This window comes from Mya arenaria, chromosome 2 (assembly GCF_026914265.1).
Source record: "Mya arenaria isolate MELC-2E11 chromosome 2, ASM2691426v1".
Classification (NCBI taxonomy): Eukaryota; Metazoa; Mollusca; class Bivalvia; order Myida; family Myidae; genus Mya; species Mya arenaria.
In genome coordinates, this window is record NC_069123.1 from 63,582,477 (window position 1) to 63,594,835 (window position 12,359).

At 34.6% G+C, this 12,359-nt stretch overlaps 1 protein-coding gene across 1 annotated transcript; it reads left to right on the plus strand.

Moving 5' to 3' along the window:
* Positions 1 to 3,692: 3,692 nt before the first annotated feature.
* On the plus strand, positions 3,693 to 8,968 carry LOC128223225 (intraflagellar transport protein 27 homolog). Its single transcript, XM_052932520.1, has 7 exons — positions 3,693 to 3,794; positions 5,328 to 5,407; positions 6,299 to 6,358; positions 6,550 to 6,609; positions 6,826 to 6,943; positions 7,464 to 7,573; positions 8,546 to 8,968. The coding sequence occupies exons 1-7, from the start codon at positions 3,758 to 3,760 to the stop codon at positions 8,648 to 8,650; spliced, it is 570 nt and encodes a 189-aa protein (XP_052788480.1). The 5' UTR covers positions 3,693 to 3,757; the 3' UTR covers positions 8,651 to 8,968.
* Positions 8,969 to 12,359: the final 3,391 nt, after the last annotated feature.

Genomic DNA, 12,359 nt, shown 5'->3' on the forward strand with positions numbered 1-12,359 from the left:
GCATACAGACGACCAAAGATACTGATAGGAGTTACAACTTTTACTTTTAGGTGAAGACATAAAATTACTCAAGTACAATATTCAAATACAACTAACACAAATGTATAAAAGTAACAAATAGCTAATGTAGATCCGCGAGTTCAACAACGACCAAATGTACATGACTGTGGTGTCTTTGCAATTGCTATTGCTGTTGAATTTTGTTTAAAGAATGGCTATGTAAATACAAATGTCAAGTTCGTTGTAAGTGAAATGAGGGAACATCTAGTCGGCTGTCTAGAAAATAAAAAAATATCTGTTTTCCTAAAAAAATGAAAAGTCGCGATCGGCAGCGTTTTCTGGTATCCCAAAATAAAAAAAAATCTGTTCATTTGATGCCAGAAAATAAATAATAAAAATAGACGATCAGTCAGATGGCATAAATACATGAGACAACTGGTCGTGGCAGTGCATCTCCTGCAACATATGTCAATAGTTAAAGATGCACTATTACTCCTAAATGATTTATACCACAATTCATGTTGATGTTTTTTAACTTACCAAAACACGATATTTCTACCCCATGTTATGATAGTTGTTCACTGTAAATCTTTTAGCATTCACCAGTCATTTAATATTTTTGCGTACTGTCAGCTATTAAAAACACGGTTACATTATTTTTATCAGTAAATAACATTTTGCATTAATGCAATACTTAGTAAAAAGTTAAATTTTGTTTTCTTAACAACGTTAAACAACTGTAATCTATTGCAATCCTATTACCCCCCGCGGTCATTCACACCTTCACGATCACGCCCGATACCTACTATAAAATTTTGAAAACAGAGACCGGATGAGACCGGGACCGGGAAATAGTATCGCCCTTCAAATGGGGCGATATGCACCAGCCCTACAGAAGTGCGATGCGGCTGCTAGTGCTAGCTGTGCTTGGGTAGAAATATCTGTCACTTGGAATTTCTTTTTTATTCAAGTCCGATTGCGCTTCTGTGCATCATTAACAGTCGATGGACTTCTTTTCGCCCGTGGCGAATATGGCTGCGTCAAGCCTTTCCCTAGCAGTCGAGGTGCTCACTATACATGTATGTATATCGAGCTTTACCAGGCTGGTGTACATGTATGTAACATATTCAGGGGTTCGGTATATCGGGAGCAGGACTTTTCAACCCCTTCTCAAAAGGAAGACTTTTCAGCCCTTAGACTTTTCAACCCCTATTTTAAAGACTTTTCAACCCCTATCTGGTTAGAATATGTTAACTGCAAGTGTGACACATACATTTACATGTAGGTGTAAGTCCAGATATGTGACTACAGCTATAAGTCATGGCCGTGTTTTAATGAGTGAGGTTGCGCTACTTAGTGAGATGGACATCTTCACTCTTTATGGTAAAAATGACGCCTGCAAATCCTTCAATATTCAGGTAATCAAGTTATTAGCCTCAAGTGGTATGATGGTATAACATTGTAGTACGTGCATAGTACGTATGTTTACTTGGTTGGTAATATGCAAATAAGGAAAGCCCGGGCTCTGTGTGGAATGAAAATTTAGTGTATATAAAGGGTGCAGGACGAAGTGAACCATTTCACAAGTGAACCAGTTCTTAAGTGTACCATTTCAGGACCAAGTGAACCACATATGTATTATATAGTGGCTATTATGTGATGGCACACTGTCTGAAAGGTTATAATAACTAGTAAATATCGCCATTTGAATGCAAGACTTCACACATTTGCTACACTTTTAAAGATGTTTATTTAGCTGTTAGAAATTGACTTTTAGCTTCATGACAATTAGTATAGTAGCTATTTTATGATAGTAACATAAATACCAGGGATTCATAAATATTATGATATTTATTACAAATCAATAAATTAACAACGCATAATAGTAATAATTGATGTTAATAATAAAGCACATGATACAAAGCACATGGTCATAACAAAAGCACTATATAAATAAATTAAATTCAATGATATGGGCATAAAACATGGTAATACATAATTCATAATGCAATACACAACATGTGAAAATATGGAAACATACCTGAAATACAATACATATCATCAACATGAAGATCACAAATACTTGAATACATATTGTCCACATACAGCACAATACACAATTAGTCAATTTATTGTCATACTACTCATCGTCTTCGCTGCGGTTTTCGATTGATGCTGGGATTGGACCCATACCAATCAGGTGACTGGCTTCCCTGAGCAGTTGGGATGTTGTGAGGTTGTCGTCTTCATATTTATCCCACATGTCGAAGAGGCGCTCATGTATATTCTTGTACTTTTGTCTCTGTTTTCTGGTTACAAGGTTGTCTGACACCAGTCAGACTGTGATACTGACGTCCTCCGCTTCGGTCCGCAGGAGTGGAACCAGAACGTAAAACGGTAGGCTGCACCGGTTGGCTCTGCTGTCCCCGGTGCCAACCCTCTACGTCGTTGTTTGTGCGCACGGTTTCTCTAAAGACCGACCAGTTCTCTGTCTTCCACACACTTCCCTCCACCCATGTCCGCTCCACGTACTGCACCAGACGGTATATGCCCCTTCATTGGTGATGTCATCAAGGAGGAAGTCAACAACTTTGATGAAATTCATATCGATTTCGAAATCCAGTTCATCAGGTTTTGAGTCACTGGGTCTCATAGCTTGGCGATGACGGTTGGCAGTTCTTAGCAGGTTCACAGGTTTGACTTGCACCTGTGCGTTGGCCTCAGCAAGCTCTCGCAGGGCTTCCTTCACGATAATAAGAGACTTTCCTCTTGGGCATTACTGAATATCTGAACATAATTGTGTAAACAGTGAAAATGTAAATAGTTTTGATTAAGGAATGAAGTGCGTGGTTGATGTCATTATCGGAGTATGAACGCAGTTGGGTTGTTTAAAGTATGCGCAGTCCGTGCGAGTGTGTAAACTTATATTTACCAATAGTTCATTTCCAAAAGTGCTAAAAAAATACTTAATTTTATTTAAGAAAACCTTTCAGTAATACTTTCTCACCCATTTTGTAAAAAGAGCAACCCGACCGTAGCCGGAAAAAGTTGCCGAACATATTTTGCGTTCTTGGGATGATAATCGCAAATACCGAAAGGCCATTCATTTAAGGAATGGAAGTTGAGGTGTAAATACAGACAATTTAAACGTTGCTTGAAACCAATATGCCAACAATTTTTATCATGACTTTAGTGTGCATGCATGCACTCAAAAGTCATGATAAAACGTATAAACATTTGGAGATCTCTCTCAATGATTGAGGGCAACACATGAATTGTAGATGGCTCCAGTTATATCAAATCCATATAGATCTATCCAAAATAATTCTATTAATGAGCTCTATAACTTAATGGAGGGGATGCTGGAGATTGTGGAATCGTTGCAAAATATACTGAATGTTTTCCAGCGCCAGTTTCTCGAAAATATTTATAAGTATACTTGATAACTCACTTTACTTATTTTATTACCTTCGATCTAAAACCAATTATGATATACTCCAAATTCTTAGTTTAAAAAGATCCTAACTTCAATTATAGAACTGGTTAAAATAACAAAACATAAAAAAATCTGCTATCGAATACAACAATAGAAACTGAATTGAAATGTTGTTTTCTACATAGTAGCGGGAGGGATCTGATGAAGACCCGGGACCGGCTTTTACTGTCATACTTTTAAGCCAATGAATGACAGGCTTACATCTAACTTGACAGGAAAACATTCCGTAAACATTGGAGTGAATCTTTTGCAAATTCCAAAATGCCCAATTTATTAAGAGCGAAGTGCATTGTTGTTGGTAAGTGTGAGCTTTGTTTAAGTATATTACACGCGGAATGGCAGGATCATACTTAAACTGCATTCCTAGTTAGATAATAAATGGGATCATTCAATAAAAGACCTGAATTTGTTTAGGATCCTAGGATGTCGGAGACTTTGTACCAGTAACCACCAAAATATTCGTACCACTTCAATTCTCGGAGATTTCATACCACATACTGGCACGCTATTGAAGGAGGTTTTTACATGTGTAAAGTATGTGTCAATGTTGTTAAAGAGACAATAGGGTATGTTATTTTTTGGTACGTCTCCGTGGCCTAGTGGTAGAATAATCCAAATAATTGTACGTTGACGGATTTTTTATTTATTTTTGATATGGCAAATCCTTCACGTACAAATTGTTTAGTATCAAAAGTGGGTAGTTGTTCCGATCAGGATTCCGGGTTAAAGCATATAGCGTCTATAAAATATCATAAAAACAAGAAATATTACCAGATAATGTTATTTTATATTAGTTCCGTACACAAAAAATAAATATCCAACTTATAATTATGAGTGTGACGGCTTTTCTTCATTTCATTCTGTCAAAACATAACGATATATACATGAAGGGCACCTGCAAGGCTTCAGGGCACAGTTTTAAATCGCTCGGAACATTTCGGCCATGGCCGAGTTGTTACGATTGTACAACGAGGTCTTTCTCGAAGCTTTGTCGGAGGAGGCCGTGTTATTACGATTGTATCGAGTTGTTCCCCTTCACATAATTGTTTTCTGTGTCACTCAACTTTCGTTTTATTGGAAAGGTAAACAACTTGTTTTAATGCATTAAATGCTTGTTTAGTGCAAAATAGCATTTCACTTACATGATAAAATATGAATATAACTCTTTATGATCAATTTCAACCATAAAATACTTCACTTAAAACAATTTCAATATTTTTAAAACACCCCCGTTTTTTGCACATTCCCGTTTAGACGTTAGGGATTGGAAGAATCCCGTATAACACGTCTAATATTTTAGACTAAGTGGTAGAAGGACTCAATTTGTTGCAGTGACATACACAGGAGTAAGTTTCATGCGGTTGAGTATAGAATCCAAATGCCAGCGAGCATCTTTTTTGATCTAAATGTCACTTATGCTCTGCCCGTGAAAGCCACATCAGTAATTGCTCAGTTGATGATTAGTGCTGTATTCAACAAGTTTTTTTCTTTCAAGTCACTAGGATGAACAATCCGCCTTGTGACTGCTCCAGTTTGCTAGCAACTCAGATATTTGAATTAAGTTGCCCCAACGTGAAATGATAATTTTTAAGTGTGCATTCCTGTTATATGTCTAATTATCTAAACAATATATTTAAACTTCAGTCTATTTGGAATCTATTTCAATTTAATATATAGGTTTTTAATTTTAACAATTGATTTTTGTTCAAGTTTTTTTTTTAAATGGTCTAGCCCTTGTTTGAAGGGTAAGATCAGATGATGCTAGTGTCCCAAGTTATATTATTATATTTTATATTCTTATTATTATTGGAATTACATATTTATTTTATAGGGGACTCTACCAGTGGAAAGAGTTCAATATGCCAGGTTTTCCACAGCGACAACTCATTCTTTCCCAAAAACTACACAATGGTAAGTTTTGCATTTCTTTTATATTGCATTTCAAAGTATTTTTTTCATTTACTGTCAAATTATATTTGTCTAATCTAGAATTTGTTAGATTGACCATTGAGAATTCCTTATTTTGCCAGAATGGTTATGATTTATTATATTGAAAAACTGAAAAAAATGCATTGGGATTTTTGTTATTTAAACTGTTCAAAGAATTGCAAGTGCATTTAGTTTAATGAAAATTTGGTTAAAAATCTAGTTTTTGACCTCAGGTACCCTGTCATATATAGGTATATTCCTACTAGTTCAGGACAACATCATGACCCAAGTTTCATAACAATTGGAGAAAAACTATTGATTTTAAGCCAGGATTTTTTTTTCCGATAAGATTTGACCTTGTAACCTAGTAATGACCAGAGGTGATCCATATTCATTAGGGTTCAAGACAACATGCAGTCAGACAATTTCTATGATCAAGTTTCATAATTGGATGAAAACAATTAAATTTATGATGGGGGTTTCTTTTTCTTCCAAGATTTGATCTAGTGACGTACTATTTGAGCTGAGGTGACCAAGTTTCATAACAATAGGCTAAAATAAACTACTCCGGTATTGAATTTATGACAGGAAAGCATTTTTCTAAGATTTGACCTAATGCCCTTATTTTTTTTACCTGCGGTGACCTTTATTTATACTTGTGCATGTACTTTACTCTTAAGTTCTATTCCAACTGACACTTCTGGACAAAATCATTAAATTATTCAAAAACCATGTCATGAGTGACATGAGTGAACTCTGGCATTATCTGCACATTTTTTTTTAAATTTAATTTCTTTAATCATCAAATGATATTGTAATTTTTCTAAATACAATTTGTATGTAAAGCTTCCAATATATGTTTCCTTTTTCCAGACCACTGGTGTTGAACTGCTGGTCAAAACAGTGAATATACCTGATACAAAGGATGCAGTGGTAAACACATTGCAAATATAAATATTATATAATTGATTAATATTAAAAATGGAAGTTGGAACTTATAAATGATGTATCAATGAATAAAAAGTTCCTTTGATATTACTTACATAACTAATTAAGAACTTTGTAATAAATGCTTTAGACTTTAAAGCAATTTGATTTCATTCATTTTTTTATTTTTTTTTCAGGAGCTGTTTTTATATGATTCTGCAGGAAAGGAACTGTTTTCAGACTTTGTCACAAAATTTGTATGTTATATGCTTTCAAAACTTTGTCTTAACTTTTCATGTTTTAAAATAATATTTAAAGGTGCAAATTAAACCATGATGATATCTTGAAATGGAATAGCCCAAGTATTTTTGCTTACAGTAAAAAACATTATTGTTATTAATATGAATTATTGAAGGAAGAAATAAAGCACTCATTTATTATTATCCATAACAAGGATGATATCTGTTTGCCAGTGGGACCACCCATCCCTGCTAGTTGTGGTTTATGACTGCACAAGTGAGACATCCTTTAACAGCTGTGAGAAGTGGCTACAGCGGGTACGACAGATTAGCCCAGATGTCAACATCCCGGGTATTGTCTTTACAGAGTTCAAGCATCAGGCCCAATTTTCTCAATCCCTATTTGTATAGCAGCATCAAGCTTAAGCACACTCTCTCTTGTTTTGGTAGAAATTATCTAATGTTTTCCTTTTATTGAGTTTTGAGACTTTTTAATAAGATTACCACAATAAAACTGTTTTGTTTTTTCAATTAAGTTTAAGTAATTAAGCGAAATGAAATAAGAAGCTTGAACAAGTTGTGAATAAGATATTTTGAGTAATTTGGGCAAGTCATATCATAAAAGTTATAGACAAAAGGCTACCTAATCACTATAATGATAAATATTAACATTGAGGATGAGAATCAGTCATCAATTTACTCTTCACACAAATCGCAATAGACAGGTATTAGATTGTAGTAAGTCTTATATAACAGTTTTAACGTCATTAAAAACTTGAATGAACTAATATATTTTTGCTGTTTTTCTTCAAGTGTTGCATTTCGACAAATACAAATCTACTGAATAACACAAAGATGCACATTGATTACAGGTGTATTGATAGCCAACAAGATAGATCTGGACCAGCGACGAGTGATCAGTCCTAAAGTAGGCACAGACCTTGCTCACTCACAGGGGCTTAAATACTTTGAATGTTCAGCGGTATGTATATAAATTAAAATAACATCAAGTTGTTAGTCTTACTCTTCACAAAGCAATTTTAGGAAGCCTATTAGAAACTAGGTTTTTTTACATAGACTAAGTTAAACTGAACTCCATGTAGGAATGAATCATTGCTAGAAATCACAGTAATTCTGGCTTTAAGTACACATGTTTGATTTTTGCAGATTCACGGATTTATGCTCCACGAACAACAGGAAAACAAACCAAAAACATAAACAATAATAAAATAACATAAAACTTTTTTTTACATGATTAAAAATGTTAATTGGATTTTCCTATATTTCTTGTTAGTTTTGACAATCCAGTGTGCTTTAAGTTTGAAGACAGGAGAACCCTCCATTGGACTTCTAAAAGCCAGTTTTGCTTCTGCATCAGGGTGCTTTGCCCTCTTATAACCTTCAACAGGTGTCTAAAGTTGTCCCCAAATCCCTTGCCATATAATTTCACCCATATGCAGGTCAACCACATCCCTGTCAGAGTTAACATAACCTCTCAAATATGGCAGTAATGTAGTATACAGTGTACAATTATATTCCCTTGTCTTACACTTTTAAATATGGATATATTAAATTGCTGTCCAAAAGTCAGTTTTTAAGAATAAACAATCTCAATTTAAAAAAGGACAATACTTTCCTTGGTTAACAAAATATTTATTTTTTCAAGTTTGTGTTTTAATATGTAGTTTAAAATCTTAAAGGTTTTATACTGAAGATTACTATACCACAATTCTTCAATGATGACAATAACGATATCACAATTCATAAAGCGTAATAAAAAAATAAGATAAAAAGCCTACCTACCCTACCCATTTTTGAAAAGGATGTAACCCTTACCAAACTAATTTTTATGGCGTAATTGTAAAGAGCAATTTGTTAACATTAAACATGAAATATTCTTTTTTAAGTTGTGAGCCTTTACTTTATAGTTGTGAATGTCTCCTTATGTTTACAGAAAGAGATGCAAGCAGTGGACGCCCCGTTTTACTACCTGGCCAATGAATATTACAAGTTGTACCAGGAGAGACTCGACATATTCCAGTCCATGGGCATGCAGTGATACTAACATTCAATAGCGCCTTTATACATGGTGAACATTCCGTCCACACACCTCCTCTTCAGAATCTGAACTCCAAACCTTTACATGTTATTTATTAAAGATATACAACTGCTTTGAATAAAGATATGAATATATCTTATCAAAAATGAAGTTGTTTAATATGTAATACTCGTTAAAATTATCTTAATGCTCCTAAAATGCTCCTAAAGGATTGCAGCAATTCATTGTAGATACCAAGCAATTGAATTGAATCATAAGAGATGATGCTTGCATTTGATGCATTATGTTCAAACTTTTTCTGACTATGTTGTGGGTTTTCTGTACTCATTTTGAAAAAAACAGCACTTTTTAGCCAGATTTTTCATCGAAAAATTACGGGTTATAAAATGGTGAAAACTAGGCGGGTGGGCGGGTTTAAACAATTCTGCGTTAAACTTTTCATTTTATGTAATAAAATCAAGAGTTTTTATCCAATGGTTATCAAATTTGGGCAGACTATTTGTCGGCATGTTATCTTAAATATATATGAATATGGGTCATCTCAGGTCAAAAACTAGGTCAAATCTTTAGAAGAAATATTTCACAATAATAGGTTCAACAATTTTTATCAAATCTTGATGAAACATAGTCAGAATGCTTGTCTGCATTATGTCTTGCATATTTTTGTGTCGCCTGAAAAGACGACATATAGGGGTTACTTTTGTCGGCGGCGTCGGCGTCCGCGTCCCATTTTCGCTTGTCCGGGGTATATCTCCTAAACTATTAGTGGTATCAACTTGAAATTTCATATGTAGATAGATCTAATTGAGGGCAAGTGCAGTGCACAAGAACTGTTACTCTTGCTTCCATAATTTTAGAGTTATTGCCCTTTGTTATTTTTCATGCTTAAAGTTTTGTCCGAGGCATATCTTGTAGAATATAAGAGTTATCAACTTGAAACTTCATAGCTAAATAGATCTCATGGGGGGCAAGTGCAGTGCACAATAACAGTAACTCTTGCTTTCTTACTTTTAAAGTTATTGCCCTTTGTTAATTTTCATGCTTAAAGTTTTGTCCGGGGCATATCTTGAAGAATATAAGAGGTATCAACTTGAAACTTCATAGCTAGATAGATCTCATTGAGGGCAAGTGCAGTGCACAAGAACCGTTACTCTTGCTGCCATATTTTTTAGAGTTATTGCCCTTTGTTAATTTTCTTGCTTAGGTTTTGTCCGTGGCATATCTCGTAAACTATAGGAGGTATCAACCTGAAACTTATTCCGTAGGTATATCTGATTGAGGGAAAGTGCAGTGCACAAAAACCGTAACTCTTGCATCTATATGTTTAGAGTTATTGCCCTTTGTTAATTTTCATGCTTAAAGTTTTGTCCGGGGCATATCTTGAAGAATATAAGAGGTATCAACTTGAAACTTCATAGCTAGATAGATCTCATTGAGGGCGAGTGCAGTGCACATGAACCGTAACTCTTGCTGCCATTTTTTTTAGAGTTATTGCCCTTTGTTAATTTTCATGCTTAGGTTTTGTCCGTGGCATATCTCGTAAACTATAGGAGGTATCAACCTGAAACTTATTCCGTAGGTATATCTGATTGAGGGAAAGTGCAGTGCACAAAAACCGTAACTCTTGCATCTATATGTTTAGAGTTATTGCCCTTTGTTAATTTTCAAGCTTAAATTTTGTCTGGGGCATTTCTCGAAAACTATAAGAGTTATCAACTTGAAACTTTATAGATAAATAGATCTTATTGAAGGGGATCGCAGTGCACAAAAACTGTATTTCTTGCTTCCATATTAGAGTTATTGCCCTTTGTTAATTTTCATGTTTAACTTTACCTTGCACACTTTTAGCTCACCAGAGCATGAAGTGCTCAAGGTGAGCTATTTTGAACGGTCTTTGTCCGTCATCTGTCCGACAACAATTGCTTAAAGAACATCTCCTCTGAAACTACCTGGCCAAATTCAATGAAACTTGACAGGAAGCTTCCTTGGGTGCCCCTCTACAAAAATACAACAAGGGGTTACGATTGATCAACAACAACAACAACAAAATGGCCGACTTCCTGTTTTGCTTTAAAAAACATCTATGGCAACATCATTGTCTATAAATGAATAAAATGCCAATCTAACAACTATAATGTCGACAGTAAATAATTTGTCAGGCGACACATCCGACTCCCGGAGTTCTAGTTTTAATATGGGTCAACCCGGTTCAAAATCTAGGTCACTAGGTCAAATCTTTGGAAAAATATTTCCACGTCATAAATTCAACATTTTTTTTCCATATCTTGATGAAACTTGGTCAGATTATTTGTCTGCATAATATCTTGCTTATTTTTTATATCGGTCATCCCGGGTCAAATTTTAGGTCACTAAGTCAAATCTTAGGAAAATCTTTCCACGTCATAAATTCAACAATTTTTGTCAAATCTTTATGAAACTTTGTCAGAATATTTGTCTGCATACTATCTTGAAAGTTCTATAATATGGGTCATCCCCGGTCAAAATCTATTTCTCAAGGTCAAATCTTAGGAGAAAGAATTCCACGGTCTTAAAAATTCATAATTGTCTGTCAAATCTTTATGAAACTTGGTCAGAATATTTGTCTATATGATGTCTTAAACATTTGTGAATATGGGTCACATCAGATCAAAAACTAGGTCACTAGATCAAATCTTAGGGTATATTTTCCCGATGTCGTAAAAAAAATTCTCAAATTTCATGAAACTATTACAGTTTTTTTTTTCTCCAGGATATCTTAGTCACATTAATGTATAATAGAATTTTTGCAAAAATTACAGTTATGTAAACAGATCTTGAGGAATATTACTTTGTGACCGGATTTGATCAACCTATAATGTGCTTTACTAACAAAAAGATCCAGACAAGACCACATGATGGCATATTCATTTACCTCAAACCACATATTGAACTTCAGAGTGTTACCAATCTGCATGATAAACATGGTCAAGTTGTTCATCTGGAATTAAGGTTGTCAACAAAGTGTTTTTCACTAATAACTGTGTACCGTAGACCAAATGCTCAGGTTACTGGTCTCCTAGATCTCCTCACACAACTTCCAGCCAATGAAAATACACTGATAGCCCTTGAGGACTTCAACATTGACCAGCTGAAGCCCAGTGCAGACCGTCACAATCTTCAGGGGTACATGGACTCTTATCAATCTAAAGCCTTCACCTCAATGTGAAACTACAGACTACCACTCTGGCTTGGACCATATATATGTCTCAGATATGTCTCACAAAACAGATGTCATGGAAACCTTCTGTACTGACCACAAAGCTGTCTGGATTGCCTTTTAAGTGATTACCATTATCATTTAAGGTTAACCATTTCATATAATCATGCCTACACAATGCTTACCAAACCTATCCATATCAGTCAACAACTAAATTTTAATTGCTATTTTATATACACACATCCCAATCATGAATTTCATATCTACCCATATTTTTCAAAAAATTAAACTAATTAACTTAAAAAATATTTGTGTACAATCTTAGATGATAAAGTGTGTCATCTAGGGTCAAAAACTAGGTCTCTGGGACAGATCTTATGGAAAAGCTGATGTATCTATAAAATGTTCATTTTTCCTCACACAAATGGAATAGTTTCTGTTGATCAGGTTATTTGTATGAAGGATATCTCCAATAAGTATAAATATGGGTCTTTATATCCCCGACAAACGAAG